Here is a 15577-nt window from a genome sequence, read left to right as displayed (position 1 = left end):
CTGCGAAGGATATTTCGCTCTTAAAAAGAGCAATTTAGGAAATAATTGTCGGATCTTTAAGAAAATAACGCGTTGATGATTATTTTCTAAACTGTCTGTTTTTTTTTGCTCAAGAAATGTGCAGTATCGTAAGAGTTCAAAAAATAGGTTATAAATAACACCAGGGACCGATCTGTGTTTGGTTCCCGCAATTTAAATTAACGTTTTTATGGTTAAATCAGTCAGCTTGAAAAATTGGCTCATTTTGAAGCTGCGCAGTAGACTTGTGCGCATCTCATGCATGCGCAGTATGTTCTAAATCTCACAGGGGGGCCAAAACTCATCACTGCGCATGCGTGACCCAAATTAAAACCTTCTGCGCAGTCGTAATTCCCTCCGGGGTCCGGATTGCGATAAGTGTTGGTTTCCCGCCGGTTAGAAATCAAAATGGTGTTGAAATGTAAGGAGACAGTCCAGCGGCCAATCAGAAGCGTCGAAAAAGAGGCGTGCCGACCTAATAATTTGATTCCCGCGTCTTTTGTTACATTTTAATGAGCCTGATGTGCGATCTAACGCTCGATTCGCCAATTACCGGCGTAATCAGCTGTTAGTAAAGTGATAACAACAAAAAATGTTCATTGTTTGCACTCTACCAGACGCCATATCTGCGCGTCGTGTGAATCCGGATCCCACGATGGCTAAAAAGAAATTAAAATATAAAATATCGATGCATATAAAATGAATGCCAGTACTTTAAACCATTCCCGACGTGTACGTGCAAAAAGGGTTGTTCGAAATAAGTCTTTCATCCCGGCCTTTTCTCAAGTATAAAAAAGCATCGCGGCAGGGTGTATCAAAGGCACTTGTTGGATGGGCACTTGCAACGCACAAAAAAGCCGATTTCCTTTTCCCATTTCCGAGACGGTTCAAAATTGAATCGATTTGCAAAACACTTTGTCCGGCGGCGCGCGCGGAAAGAAGCCGCAGAAAGGACGAGCACGCGTTTTTGTATACGTATCGGTCGCGGTGGAAAGGAAATAGGTTTTTGCTTCCTTTGTGCAGGCTGCTGATGGCCATAAACATTTACACCGGCCGGCGTCGCGTGCATGTCTGAGTGAAATCGAAAAACACTGCGCGCGCGGCGCTTCTCGAGTCACGGAATGAATACGAGCGAGCGAGCGCGACTTCTTGTATTCCATACATTTATTAGTGAACGTAATTTGAGCTGGCAGGAAAGGAGCTGCTGCTGACGTCAAGCGACTGGAATTTCTTTCCCTTTGACTAGCCTCTCTCTTTGATGTGAATCTGCAGAAAGCGAAAATTAATTAACGAAACACGAAAATGTATTCCGAAATTTTAGGCAGCTTTCAAAGAATTTTCAAAACGGACTAATAATGCTTAAAGACCATCTTTTTGATGAAGTGTCTCTGAGCTCACCAATTGATCCTCACCTGAGGATTGAATTAGGAAAAATAATGGATATTTTTGTTTTTATTTGTTCATTAACAACTGATTAGCCTTGTAATTGGCGAATCGACCGTTAGATGGAACATCAGGCTAAAGGAAATGTAACAAAAATACGCGGGAATGAAGTTCTTAGGTCGGCACGCGTCTTTTCGACGCTTCTGATTGGCCGCTGGACTGTCTCCTGATTGGCCTCCATTATTTCTGACCGGTGGGAATTACGACTGCGCAGAAGGTTTTAATTTGGGCCACGCATGCGCAGTGTTGAGTTTCAGCCTCCCTGTAAGTCGAAGAAGCGATCTGATTACACTGCGCATGCTTAAAATGCGCACAAGATTACTGCGCAGCTTCAAAACTGGCGAGTTTTTCAAGGTAACAGATTTAACCATAATAAAGATAATTTAACATGCGGGAACCAACACAGATCGCAACCGGGACCAAAATTTAAGCCTTAAAATGGATTATCTAAACCGATATTAGTTTTCAGCAGTTGAATAAAATGTTTTTACATCCGCAGAAAGCCCGAATGTGCGTGAGAGAAGTTCTTCGCTTGTCGATTTTTGGTAGCAGCTGACAATAATAGCGTCGAGAGAAAAAAGAAAAGCGAGTGAGAGAGACAACATGCTGCGCACAGGCGGGGTGTTATTGAATTGTTTTGATAGGACTGCAGAATCAATCTGCCGAAATCCCGAAGAGCTGATTTGTTGGCGGGCGATATCGCCGGCCGCGTCTCGAGATGAGTCCCTTTGGGTGGCCCGCACCCGCACCCGCCGCCGCCGCCGCCGCCGCACCCCGCGGACCGGTGCGGAGCAGCTGTGCGATTGCAAATAAATGGAAAAGCTTCCCTATCGATTATCAACTCTCGCTCTCTCGCTTTTGAGAGCGGAGCAGACGAGCAAAATAAAAGTAAAGCGGAAAAGGCCGCAAGCAAACGGTCTTAGCACGCTTTACGGCCCATCACATTTCCACGCTGCCGCCCTGGCGCATGATCAGTGATAAAAGTACGCTTTTAATTTTATCCTTTGCTTCCCCTAGCCTACCCTACACCCGGGCAATTCCACTTTATTTCTGAGCCGCTGTATATCTGGATTAAACTAATTGGCACTCGAGCGACCTTTCCTGACGTGAGTGTTACCTATTTGGATAAGAGGATTGAGAGCGAGAAGAATTTATCAGTGATTTCGCTCCTTTCGATATATTGCACGAGCTACAATATAAAATTCTGCAAATCATTTTTATCATGCCACCTGTTGAAGCTGTTAGAAAATACAATTTTGATGACTAAAAGCATCTATTTATTTTATCCAAGTAAATTTAACTCAAACATTCCACCCCCGGGGGGCAAGGGGTTGGTTTCAACCCCCCACCATGACCTCGAAAAGTCAATATTCATTATTTTCAATCAAATCCGCTCGAGAGAAATCACTAATATCCATATCCACTAATTTACTATCACCGGAGGCTGGGTTGCGATCTCTGTTGAAGCTGCGCAGTAAATGTATGCGCATCTTAAGCATGCGCAGTAAGTTCGGATCGCTTCTTAAAATCTCTTAGAGGCCAAACCGCATCACTGCGCATGCTTGACCCAATTAAAAACCTTCTGCGCAGTCGAAACTCTCATCCGGGCACGGATTGCGATCTGTGTTGGTTTCCCGCTGGTCTGAAGTCAATATGGTGTCGAAATATTGGCGACCAATCTGGAGGCAGTCCGTCGGCCAATCAGAAGCGTCGAAAAAGAGGCGTGCCGACCTAATAATTTCGTTCCCGCGTATTTTGTTGCATTTTAAATCAGCCTGATGTGACATCTAATAGTCGATTCTCCAATTACCGAGCTGATCAGCTGTTAGTGAAGAAATAAAAACAAAAATATCCATTGTGCTGATGCTGACCGGTATTTTCGTGATTTTGCTCAAATCTGAGGATCTATGTCAACAGCAGACTGTTTAATTCATTATATACACGTCTATAAATTTATTCAATTCTCTATGAAAACACGGAAATTGTGTATTCAAGTGGATTATTTAGTGTGCGGCGCGAGTGCATGACAAGCTGTCCAATTAGAATTAGATGTACAAATACAAAGCAGTTGAAAGTGTACTCATCCAATTATAGATATTTGATTCGACGTTGCCTCTGCAGTCTACACGATCCAATTACAACGACAACTATCCCAATTAATTCCTTTTGTTCCTCGCATTACGCGTGCGGTTTTGGTGTTATTAATTTCCCGTGGAAACACGTTGTTTTTGTCGCACCGTCGTCTGGTCTAAATAATGAATCGAGGCGCAGTAACATTTATCGCGAGTCGGCGGAATAGCAGTTTGTTTATCGCGATAGTTACACATGCAGCGCACAGCACGGCACAGCACAGCAAACAAATAATATAATGCGGAAATGGAGCTGCACGACGAGTTCGCTTTTTCGCATTCCTCCGCAGTCACGGCTGCCGCGGGTCGCGCGAGGGATCAAAGGATTGTCAAGACTAAAGACTCGGGGACGGCGCATTCTTCAATGGGGTTCATTATAAATAATCGCCCTTTGCTGTGCCGCCGACTGGAAATTCCTTTTATATTTGTTTACGGTAATAAAATAGAGCATTATTATGCGCGGTTCTCTATTTAAATCAAGCTATCCTCACCGACAATAAATCTAATCTCTAAAAGGAGTTGCAACTTTTAAGAGAAAAGAAGACTAATTAGTTAATTAATTGCTTTCGGGGTGAGAATAATTATCAAAATTTAATAGTGAGAAGATAAAAAAATGGTTCTTTTGAGTCTATAATGTTTTTTTTTCACAAATTGCAGATTTTCGAAAGGGGTGTGTGTTCGGCCTGATTAAAATTCAGCACTTGATCGTAACGTCAAAAACTAAATTCAGAAAGCTGATTAAATTTCCAGTTTTTTCCTATTGATCAAAATTTGATAAAATTTACAATTTCGTCTGGAAAATTCAACTGGCCGTTAAATGAAAATTCCCATTCATTCAAAAATTCATCTAATTTAAAGTTATTTAATATTGAATCGAGTGACGCAGTTGCTTTTGATGAGATGCAAAATGGAAAACGCGTATTGCAATGCGACTCAACCCTATTTTCCTCGTTCATCACATCAGGATATAAACTTTCCCGAGTGCAACTAGCGTTTCTCTCGAGCCAGAGAGAATTTAATCCTGAAGCGAAAGGAAAGTCTCGCTATGTACGACATTTAAATTCATCCAAAAGCCAATTACGAGTCGACACTGAGCTGCAATTTTATTTATGCCTTTGCACCTCGAGAGCAGCTCTTCTTAACCAAGTGAATTTGAAGAGAACACACACACAGTTTATATAAAAGATGCAACACGAATGCATCATAACTCTGCGCCTTTAAACAGCGCTCGGAGCGAGTTGTAAATTTTAATAGCATTTATACGTACGACTCGCACAGCGAATAAATTCTCCTGCAAACAGACACTGCAGCAACCAGCCAGCACACGCTTTAATTCATCTGCATTGCAATTGCAAACTCACGCTTCGCAAAAATCAAATGCAAAAGCCGCAGGCTATATTATACACACAATAAAGTGCACGGAGAGCAGCAGTGCAGTGCACTCAGCCGCAAAAAGACACTCCTTTGACCCACATCCATCCGCCCCTATCTCTTTTGTTTAATCAAGATGATTTTTTTAATAGTCATTACTAAAAAATAGACTTATTCCGCTCAAAGACCGTCTTTGGCGAGGTTTTTGAGCCCACCAATCGATTCCTGAGGGTCGAGTTAGGTTAAGAGTGGACGTTTTTACCGTTAAAAAAGTGCAAAGCGACACGCGAACTGTTTTTCCCGCCAAAACTAACGAATGTTAGAAGTGCGCATGCCTCAGAGCTGGTTGGATCTGACGAAGAAGTCAATCGCACAGGCAGTGCTCAGACCAGCTGTGACGCTTGCGCACTCATCGCGTTCATTTGTTTTGGCGGGAAAAAACATATATTTTACCTAATTCGACCCCCAGGAATCGATTGGTGGGCTCAGAAACTGTATCAAAGATGCAGAAAATGAGAAAAATGAGTTTTGAACCTCCATATGAAGCTGTTATTACGCATTTTAAACGCTCGTCGTTCTCGAGCTCATTAACAAAGCAACCTTTTTTGTTTTTTTTTCTTGGCTTATGTGCCATACTTTTGCGGTGGTGGACTCTCGCTCTCTTGTTTGAAAAGATAAAATTATATATCTACGCTTTTGTCGTGTGACGCCGCTTTACGACGCCGAATGAATGGAAATTGTATATATACGCGCTGCGGTGGGAGTTTAAATTTATCGTTCGCCATTTCCTCTTTTTATACGCAGCAAAAATAAAGCCTGTTCAATATGTCACTGTTGTGTTGGTGCGCTTTCTCCACCGCCGACGATTCAGCCGTAAACTTTGACCCTTTTAGTTTACGACAAAATAATTTCATTACCATCAAAAGTTTTCATGATTTCCAGATAAATTTTGTGTTTTTCTCGTGAGGAGTTAAACATATTATGACAAGCTCTTTGCCGGCGGGAATTTCGTTTAGGAAAATGAGGAAAAATTTCCCTGCGTCGCAATTTGACGCTCCATCACGCGCACCGCGCAAAAACGGGAAATGGAAAATCAACAACAAACGCCGAGAGGAAATGTGATTTCCACTCTGCCCACCGCGAGGTAGGTTTGTGAGTTATCGTGACAAATTCAGATTGAAATCAGATCTGCGAAAAATAAATCCACTCCGAATTTATGAGTCCGGTCCTCGCGCACCGATTTATGGCTTTAATTAGAGCGCAATGGATTGCGATGTGACGTCACCAGCACTTTCGCTTCATTAACGACTCTCATGCTGTTTAATTCACTTTGCAGCCAGTTTTTCACGCCCCGCCGTTAATCCCTGAGTATTCGGAAGTCATTTCAATTTAGTTGTCAAAGAAAATGTTTTATTTCCATTTGGACAAAATTTACCGAAATTTTAGGACTATGAGCCCTTCAGCTGGTCAGGGGAGGTCTAGACGAGTCTAACGGTGGATAGTTTTTGCAATTCTGATGCTTAGAACCCGAGATTTGGAGTTTCAAAAGTTTCCGAAACATAAAAAATCGAAAGATTCGTGTTTTTAGTGTTATATAAACATTATTAATTCTAAATCTCGGGTTCTAACAATCAGAATTGTCAAAACTAACCACCATTAGACTCATCTTGACCTCCCTTGACCAGCTAAAAGTTTTAGGGGTGCGTAATCTCCACCCCTAAATTAATAAATCCCCATGAAAGAGTAAAAACCTTTTAGAACATTTGAATTTTTATTCTTTCAGCTTGAGAATTGAAAGTGGTGGAGAGCAACTCCCCTCAACCCTTCAGCTGCTTAGAGGAGCTCAAGACGAGTCTAACGGTGAGTAGTTTTTGCAATTCTGATACTTAGAAGCCGAGATTTGGAGTTTAAAAAATTTGCAAAAACACGAAAAAGTCCAAAAATCATGTTTTTCGAGTTTTCCACCAACTTTTAAGAAATTTTCCCGTAAGATAATTTGTCCACCGATAAAAAATTATTGCTCTGGCATAAAGAAACATTAATGGATTGCTTTCTACTTATCCTCTTTCGAATTTTTTTATTTCACTCCCTGATAAAAAAATTTAACTTTCAAGTGCCGCGGAGCGAAACAAAAAGCAATTCCGCCAATGAGATTCGCAGCTGCAACCCTGCTCCTTTGACACTATATTGAATTAGCAAAAAAAGTCTTATTCTCGGGCTTTGTGGGGAGCACGTGAGGACTTGTTTCACAGTGGCGCTAATCCACCTGCACTCCATTAGGCGTTAGGCGGCGCGCGGCGGCGCGGCGCGGCGAGGAGCAAGCAAATTATCTGCTTTGTTTCGCAGCGATGCCCATGCTCAGCCTTGCAAGCAATAATTAATTCGACGAGCCAGGCGTTGTGCCAGAAATTAGGCCAACTTTCTATTTCATTTGCATTTTGCATGTTCGCCCTTGGAGGCCAGCTTAAAAGTCTGTCCGCAAAGTTAATGACGCGAAAATGCTCAAATTTTGGCACAACGAGACCAAGCCAGAGTTTATAAATAGACTCGTCTGCAATTCAAAGTAACAAAATTGCGAGGCAAACCTTGTCGTCAACTACGGAAACATCAAACAGAGTGAAATTTAGATTTTCTGGTTTTGTCAGCTGCCAATTAGAGGAAAAACAATTACTCGCTTTGAATTGTTCTTCCAGTCCGACCAGAATTTAATTCTCTTGAATTTCGTTTTTGATCCACGAATAGCTTTCTGCAATGACAAAGCGACACAAAGCCGCCGCGCGTCTCCGAAAGCAAAAAGGCGAGCGCGAATGATTCGTTTGACGTGCATAACGACTGGCAGCGCATGTCAAATTCCATTAACTTGCTTCGAATCCATGGCTATTTTCGTATTGTACAATAGAAAGCAGAGGATCGACGACTTTCTATACTGTTACCGATTAGAGAAGACCTGATTAAGTGTCCGAACGCCGTTTTCCTTGCTGAAATAGCCCCATTTTAGATGCCTCTAGTAAAATATAACTTTTTCCTGAGTGTTTTTGGTGTCTACTTGCAGGCCCATCGAATTATATTCGCAGAAACACACATTAAAAGTTGATTAAAACCAATTTAATTTCAAATTAATCCATGATAATCGGAGAAAGCAGCAAGAATTCTCTGCTAGAAGAATCCTCGACGCTGATTGGCTGGCAACGCGCACGTCACATTCCCCCGCGCAATTCACTACGCTTGCAAGCCGTTGCTAGGCAACCACGGGAGCTGTTGACATGCGCGTTGTCAGCCAATCAGCGTCGTGGATTTTACTAGCTAAGAATTCTTGCTGCTTTCTCTGATATTTGTGTTTTCAATCGACTTTTCATGGATTTCTGCGTTAATAAATCTAAGTTTAATCGCAGAAACACATTAAAAGTTCATTTAAACCGATTTAATTCCAAATGAAAACGTTCAGCAGCAAGAATTCTTTGCTGGAAGAATCCTAGGCGCTGATTGGTCAGCAGCTCCCACGCAAAGAAAGACTGCTGTAACACCGCGGGAGCTGCTGACATGCGCGTTGCGTGCAGCCAATCAGAGTTGAGGATTTTTTAGGTGGAGTACTCTTCCTGCTTTCTCCAATTTACGTGTTTTAATTGGTTTAGATAAGATGTTCCTGTGTATCTACGATTATAAATAAATAAACCATTGCTATTTTTTTTAAACTAATCCCCAGATTTAGAGCATGGCCAAACCGCAATCTATAAATAGTCCTTATCTTGCCACTCTCGGCGAATGGCACGATTCGGGCGGACAATTGCAGCTGCGAAACGTAATTAGCGTAATTAGCCGGAAGCATTTCAAGATACGATTTTAAGCACGGGCGAGCGGATCTTTATGCGTTGGTTTGTACAGCCGCAAAACAACGATAAGATCTTCGCAGAGCTGGATTTGCTCTGGCGCCGAGCATTTTTGAATCTGCTTATCAAGCAAGTGGCAAAAGCGGATTCCGAAATTCATCCGCGCGCATGCATAATTCAACGTCGCAATGCACAAAGTAAAAGAAAGGGCAAACAAACAAATGTTTTAAACGGCTCCTCGCCGCGTTTAAAGAAAATAAAAAAAGATTTAAATTCAGGAGTAACATTTTCTCAATCAATTAAAATAAAAAGGAGTGTTTTGTTCCGTAGAAAAAGGTGTCAATTGCGTGAAATGTGCATTAATTTGGTGCGCGACAGCGACAGCGAGAGTGAGGATCGAAATGAATAAATATTCAAGGCGATAAATTTGTGCCTGCCAGCGATCCACGTTCTGAAAAATGGGGCACACGCGGTCGCACGAAAAATTGCGTACTGCACAACTCGGGCATGCAGCGGAGCATAAAGTGTGCCGCGCACACATAATATTCCGGCGACGAAAAAGCCGTTGTTTGTTTACACTCGAGAGAGTTCAAATATGCGGTTCAGCCCCCTTTGTCTCAAATCGAAATCCACGCTCTCCGGAGAAAATGCTCCTTTTTTTTACATTCAAGTAACGAGTAAAGTTGCCGCAGTTTACGGTCAATGAATAAAATTCCAAGAGAAATACAAAATTTATAGTAGAACAGTGGCAACCATTTTCTTTTTGGCAGTTGAAAAGCGTCCGTTATTGGCGTCGATGGCGGCAAAAATATGAGGAAACGCGAAAAATGTGATGCCTGCCTAGGGAAATGCGGCAACACTTTCTTTGATGCCAACCCGCCAGCAAAACGATTCGCGCCGCGCTGAAAGAGAGAGTTTATGTACCGCTGCGCACCAATAAAAGTTGTGATGCAAAATAGGCTTTTTGTCCGCCGCGAGAGTGTGTATGTCAGCAGCTCGCTTTGACCGACACTTTGATAGATGTCGATGCGAAATTCGGATACAAGGCAAAAATAGGAGAGCTCTCATATTGGAAAAGTTTTCCCATTACTTCTACCAGCGATTTTATTTTCTCTTTGTATTTATTTACAATATGAGGACATTTTGTTCATGTTAAAGAGAATTTTGAAAAAATTCAGGGTGTGTTTTGCATTTGTTTCAATCACCGTGTGTTGTTTCCCACGTGTCAGAAGTCAATATGGCGTCGATATTTATAGTTATTTGAATATTCGCCCGTTTTGAAGCTGCGCAGTAAACTTGTGCGCCATTTGAAGCATGCGCAGTATGTTCAGATCGCTTCTAAATCTCACATGGAAGCTTAAACGCATCATTGCGCACGCGTGACCCAAATAAAAACCTTCTGCGCAGTCGTAATTCCCACCGGGGTCCGGGTTACGATCTGTGTTGGTTTCCCGCCGGTCAGAAGTCAAAATGGCGTCGAAATCATGGAGGCCATTCAGGAGACAGTCCAGCGGCCAATGAGAAGCGTCGAAAAAGAGGCGTGCCAGCCTAATAATTTCATTCCCGCGTATTTTGTTACATTTCCATCAGCCTGACGTGCCATCTAACGGTGGATTCGCCAATTACCGGGCTAAGCAGCTGTTTCATTTTACGTTTAAACTTTCCCGCCGTATTCTAACAGACCCCAAATCTGCTCATCGTGTTAATCTGGCCCCCGCTGATGTTTTGATTTGAATAATTAATTTAAAAATTGTGTCAGCGCCGTCTGCACAGAAAAAGTAGGCAATTTGTTCATCAGGCGTGCTGCACCGGTTGCATAATTTGAATTTCATGGTAATTCGCTCATTCTGCATTTGGTGCAAGTAGATAAAATTCTAATTGCAAGGGTGATAAAACATTTGAGCCGTTAGAGAGTGTGTTGACCAGCTTGTTGGGCGAATTAAGAGCAACAAAGCATTAAACGAGCAGTTAATTACGCGAGCAAAGCCGTAAAAAGGCTAGCGGACCGAGAAACGAACTCTATCTCCTAGCTGCGTCGTTCGTGCGAGCAATTGAAATAACGAGGTGACGACCAGATTTATGATGGATTTCTCCGCGACGTAATGTAATTCGAGGCCATGCATAGACCGACTTTCCTTGTGGGAAAAATAATTTAAAAAATATATCCCAGCTGCACGGAATTGCATCACTGCTTTTCCCTTTTTTTAAAATTCCATTTGATGCTTAATTGTTTTTAAGAAGTAATCCTGCGTTGCGTGTTCTCTTTTCTTTTTAGACTTGGGCACGTAGAAAAGCGAAAGGAAAGAAGCGAGTAATTCGATAACTCATGCCGCTACAAATCGCGTTTTCAGCCGAATTGCTGGAAATCCGTCAGTGCATGTTAACGCGTGCGGCACGCAACAAATGAATCCATCAGAGAAAAAGACGCTTTCTGGAAATATTACAATATTTCTTTGCAGCAGCGCCTCTTATTGGAATAAAATACTCACCAAAGACCGCGAGAACGGCGACCAGCAAGTAGGCGGTGAGGAAGCTGTAGAAGACGTCGTTGCGATGGAAAATGTACTGCTCGCTTTCCTCGTAGTCGGGCCACCACGGCGAGTCACTCGAGTTGCCAGACGCGTTGCCGCCACTCCACTTTCTGCCCTCCATCTGCGAACACACAGAGAAAGCGCAAACACGTTTAAAAATGAAAGGTGCGACCAATGACAATTTTCCTCGACGTTAAATTCATTTTTTACTTGCTTGATGCAATAAAAAAAATTTTATAAATTAAAAATGGTACTTGCAACAGTGAAAATTCTAATTTTTTAAGTTTTCTCCTATATTTGCATCGCTCGTGCACATTTTCTTGGCAGATTTCGATTCCTCTCATCGAGATCTGTGCTACAAACCTTTCGAGAAACTCCTTTTTAGTAAAATAAAATAGGATTTCAAGCAAGGAGACAGTGCTAACCTTTGAAAAGACGCTTTAATCAAAAATTAAACTGCCAAATTGGTCAATTTTGGCTTCAAATGAATCCTAAGGGACGATTTCATGCATTGTTTGCTGTCTAATTTCAGCTAAAGAGTTGGTATATCGATTAATAACCACAGAAACACGTGAATCGACTTTTAATGAATTTCTGCGATTACAGAATCGACGAATCAACTCTTTTAGCTTCAAAATTAGGCACCAAACATCGGTAGCAGAATGGCAAGCGTCCTTAAAGAGGCATTTAACATGAGATTCTTTTGGTTGGAAATGGCTTTTGTCAATTAAAAATTATTTGAATTGTTGGATGCAATAAACAAAACCCAATTTTGGCTTCAACTGATTTTTTTTTACATTTTAATTTTTGATTGCAAGAACGTCTCGGTAATTAATAGTTTCGGCTATAATGATATGGAAGTGGAGCAATGAGTTTGAAATTGAAATGCCGGAGGGTTCGCTTTAGTGGTTGACAGTCGAGCCGAGTAGTTGCAGCAGTGCCTTTGTTCGCCTTGCAACTTGGCGTTTGATTGAGAGACTCGATTTTATTAGACCTATATAATGACGTTCTCTGCATAATATTGAGCTCTCTGACTGAATCCGGCCTGCACTTTTTGTGCCTGGGCGTGGACAGCTGCTGCAGACACGCGAGTTCTCGCTGCAGAAGATGGGAAATGGCGCGGAAAGCAGGTTAAGTGCCAGCCATGGAAATGAAAATAATAAATTCTGCGCGCGCTTGATGAGCGCCATTTATCGTTATGCCAGCGATGATAGTTTCTTGAATCTATTTAAATGGAATTTATTATGCTCGCCGCAGTTACAGTTTCTCTATTTGAAATTTAAATGTGAGCGCGGTTGGATTTTTAATAAAATGGAGAAAAAAAGAGAACGGGATGGAAAATCACGGAAATAGCTTCAGCAAAATTAATATTTTTGTTCTAATTTCTTTGCAAACAGCTGACTAGCCCTGTAATTGGCGAAACGACAATTAGATGGCACATCATGCTGATGGAAATGTAACTAAATTCGCGGGAGTTAAATTATTAGGCTCTTTTTCGACACTTCTGATTAGCCGCTGGACTGTCTCCTTTAATTTCGACGCCATTTTTACTTCCTGACCGGCGGGAAAACCGATACAATGATTTTTATAGAAAATTATTGACGTCACAAGGCAAAAAGACCATTTTTTAACGACGAGAATAGTCTTACTATGCAATAATTTTATATATTTTCTTTAGAGCAAACAAAAAATTGGCAGTTATTTGGCATTTTCGAGGCCGTTAAAAGAAAATAAGCGGTCTGCTGGTTCAATTAAATTTACGGCGCGGCGTAAACAAGGAATAAAGGCGAGTTGAGCTGTCAATAAAAGCCGGCGGTGATGCGGAGCAGAGTTGGGAGTTTTGCCAGCGCTCGAGACAATGTAAATCTCGCAGCGTGATTTACGATGAGAGCCAAATTTGGCCCCAGCGCGCAGACAGCTTGCTTTGTCCGCCGCCGCACAATTCGCAGACTCTGCATAATAATGATAATAGAAAGGTGCTGCGATGATGGACCACCAACTTTCACACCACGAGAGAGAGAGAAACGTTTTTCGGCTGCTCGCGTGCTAAAAAACACCAAGAGGAAAGTGATGAACTAATCTGGATAATTAAATTGCAAATTAAATGTTTGTTATTGCTTTCAAAGTCACACAAAAGATTTTGATTAAATTTTAGCTCAATTTAAAATTAAAAAATAATGTTTTGGTAAGTAGCAAAAGATTAACTCTGGGAAATAAATTTAAAAGTCAGAATTTTTCTTCCGGCTTTCGATGAATTTCTTAAAAACACTTTCGATTAATTGAAACAAAGACAAATATCAAGTTTCTCGGATCGTCGCACATAGGAAATGGCGTCTTTGCTCCCTCGCGAATCTTCCTTGTTATATTATCTGGCGGAAATATTAACTCGCGCACAGCCGTCACGATGATAAAACATTCGCCAAGTTGAAGCCGAGATCAATTTTTATCTTTTTCTGCGCGCTGCTTTTCTCTCCCGCGCGAGGAGCAGCTTGACTGCTTTCAATAATTGAAGCGACGTACACAAAAGCAATCGAGTTGCGGCCGCGTGCTGATCGCAATCTGCCAGAGTGATGTGCACGCCCAGGGTTGCCAATTTTAGTTACAAAACCGATTTCTTATTAGAGAAAAATTATGAAAATAATAATTAACTTAATTTTGGGCATTTTTATTTAGTCCAATAAAATTAAACGGCCAATTAAAATTTTCAGACGAATTTTGTGCGAAAATGGTAAGTGTGAAAATAATTTGTTAAATAGGAAAAAAAACTAGAAATTTAATCAGCTTTCCGAATTTAGGCCTAATTTGACGCTAATTTCAACTGCTGAATTTTAATCAGGCCAAACACCCACCCCTTTTGAAAATAAGAAATTTTTAAAAAATTAAAAAATACCTTTCAAGATTCAAAAGAACTATTTTTTATCTTCTCACTATTAAATTTTCATAACCCGGAAGCAATTAATTTCCTTTTAGTCATTTTTAAAAAAATAGATTGAATAAAAATAGGAAAAACAGAACGGCCTGCCTAATTTCGCTCACCCCGAAGGCGGTGCGTGCGACTGTTATTTCATCGACTGTTTGCGCCAAACTTTTTGAGAGGTTCGTGCTGTGTTTTCTTTAGATTCGGGACACGGCGCAGTCAAAACTTTGCTCTCCAGCAGTCTCGCTATTGTGTTTCGTGTTCCGTTGGAACTTTTCCTCCTCTCAAGATGCATCGCTGACAATTAGCCTGAAAAGCTAATAAGCATCTCGGACACTCTCGTTGAAAGCATCTCGAGTGGCGCTTCGTTAAATCCGCTCATCGCGCGCGCACTTTGATCGGGCGGGCATGAAAAATTGCGCCGCTCGGAAAAGCAGCTATGTATAAGATAGGGTCGGAAATTTGCATCGCAGATCAAAGCGACTCTTTCTCATACACTCGCTTCACTCGCTTTCAAATAGACTCGAGATTGTGCATTTAAAAATTGTTCCTTCTCACTAGAGATCTTCGCGGAAATTACCAAGATAAAAAAATGCTCTCTTTTTTATCTGCTCGCGAAGATATGCAAAAAAGACACGATTAACTGAAAGAAACTGATCGACAGGCTTAAGAGCAAACCTTTGTTTTAGTTAAATAAGTCAGCTTGAAAAATCGGCCCATTTCGAAGTTGCGCAGTAAACTTGTGCGCATCTTAAACATGCGCAGTAAGTTTAAATCGCTTTTTCATCTCAATGAGAGGCTGAAACGCATCACTGCGCATGCGTGATCCAAATTAAAACCTTCTGTGCAGTCGTAATTTCCGCTGGGGTCTGGGTCGCGATCTGTGTTGATTTTCCCTCCAGTCAGAAGTTAAAAATAATGGAGGCCAATCAGGAGAAAATCCAGCGGCCAATCAGAAGCGTCGAAAAGGGGGCGTGCCGACCCAATAATTTAATTCCCGCGAATTTTGTTACATTTTAAATAGCCTGACGTGCCATCTATCGGTTTATTCGCCAATTACCGGGCTAATCAGCTGTTAGGAAATAAAATAACAACAAAAATATTCAATTCAACATATTTATGAAATTGAATTTTCCAGTTTTTTCATAATAAAAAATAGCAGCTGACTAAATCATTGTACCGTTTGTACACAAGTAGGGTGCTTTTGGTGGAAATATTTTGTTGAAGTGCGCCTATAAATTTCAACTTTGCACTCAAGTATTCTGGCATGAGCGTGGCTCTATAAAAATGTCAAGTGCTCTCTCTGATGAACGAGCCGCCGGACGATTTGCGAGTTTTTGA

The 15577-nt window shown here is 41.5% G+C and overlaps 1 protein-coding gene across 1 annotated transcript in view; it reads right to left on the bottom strand.

Moving 5' to 3' along the window:
* The window catches only part of TrissinR (Trissin receptor), an 81710-nt gene extending 70270 nt beyond the window's left edge, over positions 1 to 11440 (bottom strand). The window contains exon 1 of the mRNA XM_065495152.1: positions 11278 to 11440. Within this exon, the coding sequence (XP_065351224.1) occupies positions 11278 to 11440 (163 nt within the window). The remainder of the gene's footprint in view (positions 1 to 11277) is intronic.
* Positions 11441 to 15577: the final 4137 nt, after the last annotated feature.

The sequence above is a fragment of the Cloeon dipterum genome, chromosome X, assembly GCF_949628265.1.
Source record: "Cloeon dipterum chromosome X, ieCloDipt1.1, whole genome shotgun sequence".
NCBI lineage: Eukaryota > Metazoa > Arthropoda > Insecta > Ephemeroptera > Baetidae > Cloeon > Cloeon dipterum.
This window is presented reverse-complemented; position numbering and strand designations above follow the sequence as displayed.